Source organism: Solea solea, chromosome 7 (assembly GCF_958295425.1).
Source record: "Solea solea chromosome 7, fSolSol10.1, whole genome shotgun sequence".
Lineage (NCBI taxonomy): Eukaryota > Metazoa > Chordata > Actinopteri > Pleuronectiformes > Soleidae > Solea > Solea solea.
Window position 1 is genome coordinate 3,162,647 of NC_081140.1, and position 15,531 is coordinate 3,178,177.

The window sequence follows — 15,531 nt, forward strand, 5'->3', positions numbered from 1 at the left end:
TTTAAATCTACAGATTATTAGTTATCAGTTTTCTGCACGTGCTTCAGAAGGTAAATGTGCCTTAATAGTTTTTAAATTAACTTTCCCTTTTCCCGCTTTTCTCAAGTTGATATTTTCTAACACTAGAATTCAAATGCTGACTAAAATCATGGAGCTTAATCTCTGACATTATCTGTGGGAGAAAGAGTAAGGAACCTTTATTTGCCACAATCTCAGGATAAAGGTGGTCAAACAGTCTTCGCAGTTCCAGGATTTTAACTCCATGAGATGGGATTTTATATTTAGCCAATCTCCTCTGTTGTTTTATAGCTAAACACTCATTTAAGATATTTAAAATGGCTGTAAAACCTTGCTGCGCTCACTTCTCTCTCTGCTGGACCACGTGGTAATTACTTCATACTGTGTGATGCACTTCTGGGGTGTATGTGTTGCCATCGAATGCGTTTTTAAGGGAGTTGGAGACTTTGCCCCCAAATTCAACCAGATGTGTGTACTTTCAGATAGAACTTGACAGCCCTATCAAGCACCTTAAAACCTGCTCTGGTTTTTTATAATAGACCCCAGTTCTTCTCCTTCATAAAACAAATACGGAATATAGAATACAGAGCTCAAGGCCCAACATGCTTTGCCAAAGGTCATTAAATAAACAATTTTTCCTGCTTGAAATAACCTTCATTAAATCAATCAGTAATTGTCCACTGGCAGCAAACTTTGAAAGCTGAGATCTGCTTTTCATTTCATAAGCGAATGCATTAATATTTCATGGAGGCTTGTGGGAAGTAGATTGTCAAAAATCATCAGGAACAGCAGTGAGGAGGAGGAGGAGGAGGAGGAGGAGGAGGCGTCAAGAGAAGAAGCTGAAGTTAAAGCGTGCGAGTGTGAACTTGTGTAAGTGCTGACAACAGGCATCACTTTTGAGTGAAGGATTACAGAGGGAAATGTCCTCCTGCTATTCACTGACTCCACGCCTATGGTGTCTCCAAAAGCGTGTCATATTTTCCACGGATAGAAGCAATGCTTGCTGACATTTAATAAAGACCACTGTGGAAGAAATTCTCCCGTTAACCGAAGGTTGGTCGTTCAGCGCTGCTTTTTTCCCTTTTTGATTAAACCTTTCTGTTCACGTATGCATCCAGAATTTCACTGACGTGGGTTTTGAAGGTCAGTGCTGATATTTTTCACAAAAGCTTCCACTAGAGAATGCAGATGGATATTTTCAGGCCAGCCCTTCCTTAAATTTGAAAGATTTGTTGTTCTCATGAAAATCTCTTTTCATTCCTGTAGGTAAGGTTCTGTCTCCAGCCAAGAAGACATCACACAACGGTAACCCCTGGGTCTCTGTGCTCATCTCCTGGTTCCTCGTGCAGGTTAGTGCAGATAAACAAACACAGAATATTGGAAATCGTCAATACAGACATTTAATACTTCATGAAAGAAGTGTGTGATCCTTGTAAATCACAGCAATTTAAACAGTTAGGACTTCAAATGTACACACATGTTATTTGATCTGATGTGAACCATCATTTATTTGTATCTATCAAATGTCCAATAGGTCCAAATAATAGTTTTCAAATGAAATGGCAATTTGAAATAACCGCTTTACAAATCACAAAGGAACAGTTTACTTTCATTTCATTTAAATGTTCTATATTTTATGTACATTGAAAAAAAAAAAGTTAGTGTTGTCTCATGCGTTTAATACTCAATCATGAGTCAACCCTATTACACTGTGAATATTAGACTTTAAAAGAACTGCATCACAAAGTCTGTTTTTTAAAATTTAAGTATATTTTCCTTTTATTGTTCAACGTAAATATCTTGGAAGAAAAGTGATATAAATATGGCTTCTCTTATTTTAGGACTGTGGTATGAAATAATAGTAAACTACTTTCTAAATTTCTTCAACTGTGAAGCTTAAGGGGTCAAGAATACAAGTTGATCACCAGCTGTAGACTTGTTTTAAATATTTTAGTGAGGTCGATAAATGAGGGTTACATTCCCGCTGAACTCACATCAAAGAAAAAGAACAGAACCTTCAAACAAGCTGCTGTTATTCTGGGTAAGAAATGCAGAGGTTGGCGAGTTGTAGGACAATCATTGTTTGGTTTGTGAAGCCTTGTCACTAAAACTCTCCACAGGCAAATCCATCACAAAGGCCTGCTGTGCAACTTGAGAGAATCCCATCTTCAAACAGAGCTGGTTCATTCAGAGGAGGAAATACATTCAGCCTTAGTTGTTTGATGTCATAGTTTCCTGTGACTACTCTGGAGGCCCAGGACCGTTCTTTTATATAGTCCTCTGGCCTAAAATGATTACACAAGATTAGGTCACGTTGGTTGAACAAACATTTGTTTCCACTTTATGAACATTTATTGTCGATTAGGAAGAGCTGGGCTTCTTGTATCAGAAATGACCTGTGTGTGCCTGATACATGTTTTGACCATGTAATATTCTAAGAAGCATATTTTGTTGGTTTGATAAGTAATTACTAGTACAATTATATATTTGAAGGTGACATAGACCGGAAGCTCCAATTAACGCTGCGTTTGTGTGTGTATCTGCGTCATTACCTCGTTTATGAAACCCTAAAGTTTCAGAACAAACAGTTCAGCCACTGCTGAGAAAATAGTGTTGTATTGTTTTCCTGGGCTCTGCGAAGCGGATCGACACTTCCTTAATTTGATGTCGTCATCAGAAATCCTCACCACCGTAGCGCCTCCCGGTGCGGGCACTAGTCCGGGCACATCCGGTTGCGTACATTCAACCGCAGAAGAAGAAGAAGAACTAGTCTCGTTGTAGCTGCTGAGATGCAGAGCATCCGCCGTGCCAGAGGGGGAGCTGTGTATCTGAGAGCTGGTCTATCTATTACGTCACTTCCAGGTACCTGGCCAATCACAGGACAGTAGGAAAGCTCTCGTTGGCTGGCCAATCACAGCAACTGTTTGGTCTGAAACAGCGCGGCTGACGAGAGCGTCAGTGAGGAGATATTTTGATCGGCTCGTTTGCAGCGATTAGGAGGTTTTTAATCATGAAAACAAGTTAATATATGTAAGTAGACCTCCATAACTAACATATATGTGTGATACAAGCATTCTATGTCGCCTTTAAGCAATTGGTTACAAGCACATTTATGCGAAAATATGCATTACCATGAAGGGTATCCACCATTTTTGCCTGTCCAATTCCTGCAACCGGGCCACACGGTGGTGTAGTGGTTAGCACCCTCGCCTTGCAGCGAGAAGACCCGAGTTCGAGCCTCGGTTGGAACAAGGGCCTTTCTGCATGGAGTTTGCATGTTCTCCCCGTGTGTGCGTGGGTTCTCTCCGGGTACTCCGGCTTCCTCCCACAGTCCAAAAACATGCAATGTGGGGATTAGGTAAAGTGGATACTCTAAATTGACCATAGGAGTGAGTGTGAGAGTGAATGGTTGTTTGTCTCTATCTGTGTGTGGCCCTGCGATGGACTGGCAAACTGTCCAGGGTGTACCCCGCCTATCGCCCGATGTAGCTGAGATTGGCACAGCACCCCCCGCGACCCTCTGGTGGAGGATAAAGCGGTAGATGATGACTGACAATTCCTGCCAACTTTCGGCTTGTCTCCTTACCCACAAAAAGACCCATTCCCCTTCTTTTTGGAAGGATAGATTTTAATGTTCTTTTTATTGAAGTTACTTCTGTCGACATGTAATATTTAACCAGCGGAAATGTGTACGTCATCGCCTCTTTGTACACTTGCATTGTTGATTCCATCAGCTGCCTTCGGATGAACTTCAACCCCATCAGAGTCGTCGCTTAAGTTTTTACAGCAAATGGGGTTTTAGCGTTTGTTGGTTCTGAACTGGTCTCTGCGTCTTGTCTCTTCCCATCAGCACATTCTGAATCTGACTCTATCTTCTTCTCACTGTCTGGCTGCACAGCTCTCCATACTGTGCCATCTTTTGCTTCTTCATGCTGGATTTGGTTCAGATTGTGGTGGGGTCCCTGGCACAGCTGGCACAGCTGGCAACCCAGGGTTTTGAACTATCACCAGATAGATAGATTGATATTGATATATAGACATTGAAAATGAGCATAAATAAAACAACTAGCAGTAATCGTGGTTAAGTCTTCAAGGGGTGGGGTCAGTATCAAAAAATAGACATGTTACGTCATTTATAATGCATATTGTTAAATTGACCGCTTTGGTAATTAAAGGTAGACATGACCAGAACCTGTTCAACAACATTGTTAAAACAATAAATACACATATTTAGCAAAAGTCAGGGTCCCATGGTCTCATATGTTTTATTTCAACAAAGCTAACCCAAAAACAGTCAAAATGACCCCTCTTGGTAGCTCTAGTGTAGCTTCCTCCACCATATTGATTATCATGGTCGTTGCATTATTACACTGTTATTAATATTATTACACTGTAAACTTTTCAGCCAGGTAACTTCTGCCTAAGTTTCCCTCATTCAATTAAGCAGCGCCACCACAAGGAAGCATCAAGTAGCATCAAGTTTGCACTGGTGTGTTGATTATTGTATTACACGAGGAACAACGACGACATATCACTAACCCCTACTACCTTGATGTCTATAAAATCTATTAAAATGAGTTCAAATGTATCCCATAAAGAAGTTTTAGGGTCAACAATGTAATTGGTTATGACATTTTTTATATTAATAATTAGTATATTTTTGAATAATTCATTATTTATTACATTTTAAATTACAACTAAAATAGGGCAGCACTCTTTCAGTCAGTGCAGAATAACTGGTTCTGAATGAACTGTCACTTAACAACCTTTCAGATCAGTCTCAAATTATCTAATGAGTAATTAATATGAAAATAGGAGTAGTTAAATGCGGTGTTGAAGGTGTAAAATCGCACACTGGCTTTTTGCAATTACCCTTGTCACAATCAAACAAGCACAAAAGACAAAGAGAATAGCACTTTGAATACAACAGAGTCAACGTTTATTAACACAATTTATAATTAACATTGTCAATAATTAACAACATTGACCCTCTAAACTACTACCTACACAAACATGCACCTAGTGGTGTGTGTGAGTCTGTTGTGTAATAGTGTGTACGTGTGTGCATGTGTGTACCTGTCAGCTAGTGAGAAACAGGAAGTTGGGAATGTAAACACGAAGAAGGAGGAAAAGAAGTGGAAGAGGGGTCTGTGACGTGGTGGTTGTCACGGTGACGCTCCACCCACTTCCGGAACCAAAATGGCCGCAGAGATGTGTCAGCGTCAGATTCCGCCTGTCACCGGGTAGTCATGTGTAGTCTGTGATCACACAGTTAAGCTAGAGCAGCACAGTGATACAAAAGAATAAAGGAAGCAAAGAAAACAACACAGGGATGTTCTTATGATCACAGTTTATCTGGCCGAGACTCCATTTAATCTGTTCCACAGATCAAAGACGATCTTGTATTTCCCTCCACGCGATCGCGTCCGTGCGGAGAGGAGCGCCACGATAAGAACGTCAACAAACGAGGAAACAAACAGACAGCGGACAGCTCTCCGTGTGCTGTGACTCTTTTTCTTCTCTTTCCGCACCTTCTGGTGTTACTTCGGTGAGCAGTAAGAAGTACAGTAGAGAGGAATTACTCCGGACTGGAATGCGCTATGGAAAGTCAAATCCCAAGCAGAGACTTGACCATAATATTCCACCGGAGATCGCACGACCGGTAAACAGCCCGTGGCTAACCAAGCCCGAGGCTAAACAAAGGACCATGCGGCGCAGGAAGCGGGGCTGCCGAGCCGGCATCCAAGCTCGGCTAGGAAGAGACCCGCACAGACCAGCGCTACCCAGCATTTTCCTCACGAACGCCAGGTCACTGAACAACAAGTTCGACGAGCTATCGGCCACCATCGAGGCGCAGAAAACTGTACGGGACAGCTGCATCATCGCCGTGACGGAGACCTGGCTTCACTCGGGAGTAGCTAACGAGGCTATCATGCTAGCGGGACGCACGGCACATCGAGCCGACCGGACGAGCGACTCGGGGAAAAGCAGAGGAGGAGGACTGATCATCTACTCCAACAACAGGTGGTGTACCAACGCTACAGTGAAAGAAACACACTGCTCCCCTGATTTGGAGTACTTAACACTCAGATGTCGTCCCTTCTATCTGGCCCGAGAGCACGCGGTTGTTATGGTTACGGCCGTATACACACTACCGAGTGCTAATGCTAACGCAGCTAGCACTAGCTGCGCTCAACAGACAACAGTCTGCCCACCCGGATGGTATCTTCATTGTAGCTGGAGACTTTAAGATTTAAGAATTGTGCTCCCTAAGTTTTACCAGCATGTTACATGTGCAACGAGAGGTCGTAACGTGCTGGATAAGGTTTATAGCAACATCAAGGCCGCATTCAAGTCTCCCCCCCACCCACATCTTGGAAAATCGGATCATCTGTCCCTGTTTCTCACCCCATCATACAGACCTCTAATCCAAAGAACAATATCTGAGGTGAGATCCATACGGGTTTGGTCCGGAAATACCATCCCACAGCTCCAGGACTGCTTCAACACAACCAACTGGGACATTTTTGCCCAGGACAACCTCACAGACTTCTCATCCACGGTTCTGTTTTACATTAAAACGTGCACGGATAATGTCACAGAGGAAAAGCTTATCAGACATTATCCAAATAAAAAACAGTGGATGGACTGTGAGGTGAAACAGCTGCTGAGGGACAGGGACTCTGCGTTCCGGTCTGGTAACAAGGAGCTGAGAAGGGGCATTAAGCGGGCGAAAGCAGCGTACGCCAGGAAAATCGAGGGGCACATCGCAGAGGGGAACCCCCGACGTGTTTGGCAGGGCATCCGGGACCTTGTAAACATGAACAGCTCCAGTGCTCCCACCACGAGCACCAGCACTGACCTTGCAGAGGAGCTGAATCAGTTTTTTGCAAGGTTCGAGGTCAGAAAGGAGGAGGATGCCCCCACGCTGCTGCCCGCTGACAGCCTGGCCCTCACAGTAACAACGGAGAAGGTAAGGAAGGTGCTCCAGAGTGTGAACCCATCTAAGGCTGCTGGTCCTGATGGCGTCCAGGAGAGGGTACTGAGGGGATGTGCAGACCAGCTAGCGGGGGTTTTTACCACAATTTTTAACCTCTCGCTGGCTGCCTGCACAGTCCCCAGCTGCCTGAAAACAGCCACCATTGTACCCATCCCCAAGGGGCCGTCGGTCAGTGGCCTGAATGACTACAGACCTGTGGCTCTCACTTCAACTGTGATGAAGTGCTTTGAGAGACTGGTTCTGAGGCACATAAAATCCCTGTTGCCTCCCGGCCTCGATCAGCACCAATTCGCGTACAGAGCCACAGGGGACGCCATTAACACAGCCCTCCACACAGTGTGTAAACACCTTGAACACTCTGGCAGTTACGCAAGGATGTTGTTTGTGGACTTCAGTTCTGCTTTCAGCACACTTGTTCCAAGCAGACTGCTGTCCAAGCTGCGCGGTCTGGAAATCGGCGAGCACACCTGCAGATGGATCAGAGACTTTCTCACTGATCGCCTGCAGTCAGTCAGGCTGGGGGACCACCAGTCCTCAATCCTGTCCGTGAGCACCGGGGCTCCCCAGGGCTGTGTGCTCAGTCCAATGCTGTAAACCCTGTACACCCATGACTGCGCACCAATCCACAGCAGCAACGTCCTCGTGAAATTTGCGGATGACACCACTGTGGTGGGGCTGATGATGACGGCTGACGGTGACGAGACAGCCTACAGGGAGGAGGTCCGGAACCTCGCTGCCTGGTGCTCCCTCAATAACCTGGCACTCAACTAAGGAGTTGGTGCTGGACTTCAGGAGAGGGAAGGAGGTTCTTGCTCCTCTTCTCATTGGGGGAGACCTGGTGGAGAGGGTCAGTGACTTCAGGTTTCTGGGAACATACATTTCTCAGGACCTCATATGGGGGACTAACACCAATGCCCTTGTGAAAAAGGCACAGCAGCACCTGTACTTTTTGAGGTCACTGAGAAGGGTCAACGTGTCCCGGGACCTACTGCTGTCCTTCTACAGGTGCTCTGTGGAGAGCATCCTCACCCACAACATCTTGGTGTGGTTCAGGAGCAGCTCTCAGGCTGACAAGAAGGCTCTGGAAAGAGTCAGAAAGTCAGCACAGGGCACCATAGGAGTGCAGCTTTCCTCTCTGTCAGACATCTACGACACCAGGTGTCTGCGCAGAGCCACCAGCATCACCTGTGACAGCTCACACCCTGGGCACAGGCTGTTCTCACTGTTGCCCTCAGGAAAGAGGTACAGGTCCATCCAAGCCCGTACCTCTAGGTTTGCGAACACCTTTTATCCAAGTGCAATAAGAGTGCTTAACACTAAGTAACCCTTCCAAACTGTGCAATATTCTTACACTTCGTACCCGTGCAATATACACACCCCACATACAACCACTCTGCTGTACAATGTACAATGTACTGTATCATATACTGCATATTTCCCTTACTGGCTCCCACTGTAAATACTTGAATACTTTTTTTTACATATCCTTCTAATTTTGTCGAAGGTGTTGGTGCACTGTTTCGTTCTTCTTCTCTACTCTTATCTTTTCACTTGCACTACTAGAACTGTCCTTTAATCTCGTTGTACACTGTATAATGACAATGAAGGTGATTCTGATTCTGATTCTGAAAATCACAAGCAGAGCAGACGCCGCCGCTTTTAAACGATAACCAGGTCTGTGTTAAACACACGAATCACGCTGGCAAGTGATCACCAACGCGAGTCCACGGTTTATATTGTCTCGGCTGGGGCGTGGAGCGTCCCATTGTTTCCACCAATGTGGTGAAGAGTTGGAGCTGCTGCTGATGTCATGCATCGCAGTGGTTTTTGGGAAATGAGTTCCTAATATCTTGCACTGGAGAGAAAGGAATTGTTTTTGTCCTCCAGCAGTCCATAATAGCTGATTAAGAATATGATTGACTGGGCTTGTCAGAGTTATTATAACTCTAACCTATTAAGATAAACCATTAAACACTGGAAGTTATGAAAAAGATACATCATTTCCCAAGTTTGAGTGACATCAGGATGAATAAATGATTTAAAGAAACACAATTGTTGTTTTACAAAACTCTGCTCTCCTCTGTTATGTTTCCTGAGTGTGAAAAAGACAATTCTGAGGAAAAGAATTAGCAGAGGGGAGTGTGTGAGGATAGAGAGACGAAGAGGAGGAGGATCTCAGGGGCAAATAGGCCTGACGATCCCATCATTATCAGAGGTAAGTGTGAAAGGCTGAATGGCTTGTCATTATTTGCGTTCACTCTTTGTCCCTCGCTCAGTCTCTTCTCCTCATCCCCAGCCCCACTCTCCAGGAGTGGAGGAGGAGCAATTAGATGGAAATCGTTAGCTGCACTGCCGCCATCAGAGATTATTGACTCTCTTGTCCTCTTTCTCTCTGCCTCTTCCTCCGCTATTTGAATGATTCACTGATGACAAAGTCTGATTGTAATCTTGCCTTGAACGCTCGTAGCGCAGGATGAAAAGGAAGGAAGAGGGGGAGGAGGAGGAGGAAGGCACAAGCAGAGCCCTCTTTTATTGGAAGTACAGGGGGAAAATAGACAGACTCCAGGAGACGAGAAAAACAAAAATATAAAGAGAAGTTTGAAGTGGATAGAGTTGCAGGTGTGGTGGGAAAAAATGTGATGATTCCAGATAATGAATAATTCCATTATAAGCTTTCAGCTTAATGTAAATCACGTGATCAGAGTGTGAATGGATGAAACGAGGCCCTGTTTTCAGCCTGTAGTGTCACAGGAGCTTTCTTGACATCACAAATGTTCTCTTTGGACTTCAGAGTGAATTACTTCTGTGTCCGGCCTCAGTAGCAGCAGTGTGTCCTCCAAGTGAAGGATGACTCTTCTCTGTAGCAGCCAGCACATGAACTCATGCTCATTGCATTCATCCAACATATTTGCAGCCTTTGGAAATTGTCACTGAAAATAGCAAAACGTTTTTAACAGACTTTCACCTTAACACACTTAGGTTCAAGGTTCAAGGTTCAAGGTTCAAGGTTTTTATTTGCCATTTGTGCTTAAACAGACAGTCCAGGCACATTGGAAATCTTGTGCGGGTTCTACGAGTCAGTAGTACGAAACATAAACACACTTAAGGATAAATATAAATATAAAAGTATAAAAGTAATAATAAAAAAATGTCGAAGATGTGGGGAAATAAAAAATAAAGAAATATACAGTTATACAGCAGATTATGGGGTGTATTGCACATTTCTGACATTGCACATTTATCAGGGAGGGAATATTGCACATAATAATACACATGGTTAGGTGAGGTAGTGTCTGGTAATTTACAGAGAGTTCAGTGGTTTTGATTTGCCATCAGTCTGACTGTGGCCGGGAAAAAACTGTTAAAAAAGCGAGTTCTGTGTGTTTTGATGCTGTCCGCTCTGCTGTGCCTCAGGTTGTACTTGCAGCGTTTGTGTTTGAGCAGAGTGTGAGCGGGGTGGAGTGAGTCTCTGATGATTCCCTCTGCTCTTTTCCTACAACGCTGCGTATACATGGAGTCCATGGTAGGAAGTTTTGTCCCAATAATCCTTTCCCCAGTCTTTATGACTCTCTGCAGGGCCTTCCTCTCTGCCTGTGTGGTGTTCCCGTACCAGACAGTGATGCCTGCGGTGAGGATGCTCTCTATCAGTCCTCTGTAGGCCAGGGTGAGAGGGCGGTGGTTCAGTCCAGCTTTCCTGAGCAGCCTGATGAAGTACATTCTTTGCTGGGCTTTTTTCACTGTGGCTGTGGTGTTACAAGCCCAGCTCAGGTCAGATGTTACCTGCAGTCCCAGGAACCTGTAGCTGTCTGTCCTCTCCACCTCAGTCCCGCTAATGAATAGAGGCTGTAGAGGGGGGGGTTTCTTCCTGAAGTCCAGGATTAATTCCCTGGTCTTGTCTGTGTTGAGGAGGAGGTCGTTCTCCTCTCCGTAGACAGTGATGTTGTTGACCAGGGCCCTGTATCCTGACTCGTCTCCCCCCTTGATGAGCCCCAGGATGGTGGTGTCATCAGCGTATTTAATGATGATGGAGCTGTCCTGGGTGGAGACACAGTCATGTGTGTACAGGGTGAAGAGTTTGGGGCTGAGGCAGCAGCCCTGTGGTGATCCAGTGCTGACTCTGATTTCAGCAGACACTCGTCCTCCCATCTTCACCGCCTGGGGCCTTTCGGTCAGGAAGTCCAGGATCCAGTTGCAGGTGGGAGTAGGGACTCCAAGGTCTGCCAGCTTTACGATCAGTCTGCCTGGGTGGATGGTGTTAAATGCAGAGCTGTAGTCCAGGAAGAGCATCCTGGCATACGCTCTGCTGCTCTCCAGGTGTTGCAGGGTGTGGTGAAGAGCTAATGCTACCGCGTCGTCCACTGATCGGTTGGGGCGGTAGGCGAACTGGAGGGGGTCCACATTGTCTGGAACCATGTTGTTGATGTGGGTGAGGACTAATTTTTCCAGGCACTTCATGGCGACTGGTGTGAGTGCCACTGGCCTGAAGTCATTTAGGGTGGATGTGTCTGGTCTTTTAGGGACTGGTATGATGGTGGAGGTTTTGAAGATACGGGGGACTACAGCCTGAGATAGTGATGTGTTGAAGATATCAGTATACACACCGGCCAGTTGTTCTCCACAGGCCTTCAGTACTCTGGGAGGCACTCCGTCGGGTCCCACCGCTTTGTGGGGGTTCACCTTCTTCAGAGCCTTCAGGACCTGTGTGTGTGTCACCTGGAAGGCAGTGTCCGTGGGGTCACAGGGGGTTTTTGAGGGTGAGTCTGTGTTCAGCCTGTCGAACCTCGCATAGAAGTTGTTCAGGCTGTCTGGGAGTGTGACGTCCCGGGGGTCTTTGGTTGTTGTGGTCCTCCTGTAGTTAGTGACAGACTGGATTCCCTGCCACATGCTGCGTGTGTTGTGGTTGAGGTAGTAGCCTTCAAGCTTTTGGGAGTGAGCCCTCTTTGCTGCTCTGATGGACTTCTGCAGCTCGTACCGGGCTCTCTTATACTCCCCGTGGTCTCCTGACTTGAAGGCCTCCCGCCTCTTCCTTATGTTCCGCCGTACGTCCCCATTAAACCAGGGTTTTTGGTTGGGGAACATACGCACAGTCCTGGGGGGTGCGCAGATGGTCGTGCACCAGCTGATGTAGTCACTAACGGTCGTTGTGTCACACTTAACACACTGTGTTCACACTGCAAGCTTCTCCAATGTAACAAACAAGATCAATCTTCACTAATCTCCAAACTCAAGCCTAAACCTGCCCCACACTAGAGGATAATCCGATTTTAGGCTGATTTGAACAGATTATCTGACCAGTTGGTGCTGTAGTGTGAGGGATTTACAAGTGTACAACTGTAATGTCATCAGATGCATCAGTCTATTAAACATGTTTGATATTTATGACTGATCAGCAATTGGGGCGTGAGCAGAACCCTGCAATAACCAATGAGAGCAAGTTGGCCGGGAGACGGATGCGTACTTTTGTTTAGAACCGTAACTTATACAAGCTAAATTACGTCTTCTCAGTCATGACGTCATCCACGATGTTTTTGCATCACACACACAGCAGCTAACCCGTGACGCTGACAGTCCAGTCTGTGTTTATATTCTGAAGTCACATGAAATCAGGCAACTTCCTGTCTGATCCCAAATCCCTGGAATCTCCTCCATGAAATCGTTTGTGGTCTTGAGTCTTGACTGGATTGTGGAGTCTGTGTTAAAAATCTCTCTATTGTGGTGCAGACACACACTTGAGCCAGCTGTGGCAGACGTACACCTACAACCCCAACACTTAAGCGTAAAAGCATCATCTTTGTTCATCCCAGAGAGTGACTCAGCTTTTTATTTGATAAGTGTCTGCATGGGGCCTCATATTTCAGGGAATTTAAAGCTCACTGCTCTCCAGTAAAAAGTCTTTCAAACGGTCACACTGAGACACACACACACTTATAAACAGTTTGGACACCCTAACCAAAGCTTTATCCCAAACTTAAACCATAGCCAGATTAATGTAACCACAATTCAAATCTTAGATTAGATTCTTCCTCATTAGGACCAGGTTTTGCATACTGTATATATACAAGTATATATTTGCACACACACACACACACACACACATGCACTTTGACAGCAGTTGTCCATGCTGGCTTGTGTCTGAGTAAACGGCTAATTAATGCTCCCAGAGGAGCGCAGGAGAGACACCCACTGACTGCCCGAGGTCAGAGATGATCCCTCACATGCATCCTTCCATCCCTCCTTTCTTCTACAGTATCTCATCTTCTCTCTCTCCCTGTACCCTTCTCCATCCTCGTTACACCCTTGGTTTGGTCTCTTGTCATTCTCCCTCTCACTCTGGCCGCCTGTTAGTAATGTGACATTATTAAGCTCAGTTCCCCACCATTACCTTCTCTCCCTTCTCTCCCCCCTTCAGTTTACTTCTGCCTCATGGTCGCCAGTTTAGTGATGTTAGAGTTGCCGCTCTCACCTCTCCATAAATATCGACTCTACGCCCTTGAGCTGCAGAAAATATGCTCCGACTTGAGTGGAGTTTTGCAACAGCCAATCATAAAGCATGTGATAATTGGAGAGAAAGTCTCTGCTCTGTGTTTGTTCCCAGGTACAGTGCAGCAGCACTTCCCTCTTTGTTCTGCACAATCCCTCCTGACGGCTCGTGCACAGATTGAGAAAGTGCCTTTGAAATTGACGATATTGAAATATCCACAACAAACGTTGAATTGAGTCCAGTAGAACAAAGGTTGAATGTGTATGCAGACCTTTTAGTCCTCCTTTAATGACATAGGTTGGACAATGATGAGGAGGATTTCCACTGTTGTAACTTAAAAGTGTTCTCAGTATTGCACATTTAAAAAACACTGTTGACAGCTGATGGTTGTAATTTACACGCTGAATAATTAGTTAAGCTTCACTTTTAGGAGGATGAAAATCATGTGTGTGTTGTTTGAGGATTACTTTGTAGTACTGTAACTAATGGATGTGAAATTCCTCTTTATCCTTTTCTATCAGCACAGAAAATAAATTAAAACAACCCGGAATATGCCGGTTTTTGGTCGTTAAAAATGTTGGGTGGAAAAAATGCCACATAAATAAATCAATGATAAAGGGGCATTGAGAGGCATTCAGTCCACATGGAGACAGTGTTCTAGGGGCCCTAAAAGGGTATTTTTTGAAAGAGTGGGAAAATAGCGAATATGATATTTTAGGAAAACAATGACGTCATATTCCCATCTCTCTCTTGCGCTGTCATTCACTGTCTTGTGTTTGGAGATTGTTTGAAAACTGTCAGTGAAAAGTAACTGAAGTCAGTCTGAAAAGACACTCGATATTACTGGAACGTGTCCTGTCTTTAGAGATTTCACACAAAAGTGAAAGAGAGGAGAAAACAATACCTACTTTTACTTGAATAAACAGAACAGATCAGTTCCACACACAGTCTGCTGCACTGAACATCCACAGCTCGTCTGTGACTCTGTTTATTTGAGCTGTGTGTGTGTGTGTGTGTGTCTGTGGATTTGCGTGTGTGTGCTTCGCTGTGCTGCTCTGCGCTCACACAGTGCTTCTGTGTGTGTGTGTGTGTGTATGTATCTGACTCTCCGCCCACAGTAAGTTGCTGGATTTGTCGCTATTTTAAAAATTAAAAAAATATTCATTGTGTATTTTTCATTTACTTTATAATAATTAGATTTTTCCTGCTGAGTTTACAGTTTGTGGAATGTTTGTTTTCCAGAATTCAATGAAAAATTGTTAAATGTTTGATTTTGTGCGAGGTTTTTTCTGTGTGTGTGTGTGTGTGTGTGTGTCTATTTAAGAATACTGTGTGTCTGACATTAAATACGCACATTGACCGTCAAAAATCCACGCAATACACACTAATGTTAAAGTCCAAAAACCTGATGAAACTTAAACTCTTATTGTTGAAAAAGTATGAACAGTATTGATAAGTTTGAGTCAACATTTTAAGAATGATAAAGAAAAAGAATATGTAGGGAAGTTGTGTTTCTGTGTGGATGAGTCCTAAAACAGCCGGCACAAAAAGAAAATAATACATTTCTGAGTTTCCTATGAGCTGGCTGTAGCTGTAATCTTACTTCAAATATCTGTATATTATATCCTGTAGATGATAATTGTCAGTGTTAATGTGTTTTTATACACAGCTTAATTGAACTCTTTAACTTGTTCTTTAGTTGTGGTTTTCACTCGCTGAGCTCTCATCACCCTCATTTCCAGTCACAGCAGGACAGACAGAGCAAGTTAACAAGTAGCTGGTGGACATTGTTGAGCATTTGTCAGATAATGAGGAAGATATTTCCCTCAGGAGTTGAATCAGACACTAATGTTGCTCTGTGTCTGCCTGATGTTTTATAAGAGAAAATATATATGTTCACTAAAACAACTTCATTAAAACAATGAGTCTACATCTATGCTGTGTTTACTAGGGATGGGTATCGTTAGGATTTTACTGAGGCTGACACTGATGCCAGTACATCTTATTGATACCGATACTTATCATTAAAACT

At 44.5% G+C, this 15,531-nt stretch overlaps 1 protein-coding gene across 1 annotated transcript in view; it reads left to right on the plus strand.

Annotated features, from left to right (window-relative positions):
- zgc:153039 (uncharacterized protein LOC767698 homolog) overlaps positions 1 to 15,531 on the plus strand; it is an 89,088-nt gene that overhangs the window by 38,168 nt on the left and 35,389 nt on the right. The window contains exon 8 of the mRNA XM_058634313.1: positions 1,285 to 1,367. Coding sequence (XP_058490296.1) covers positions 1,285 to 1,367 — 83 coding nt within the window. The remainder of the gene's footprint in view (positions 1 to 1,284; positions 1,368 to 15,531) is intronic.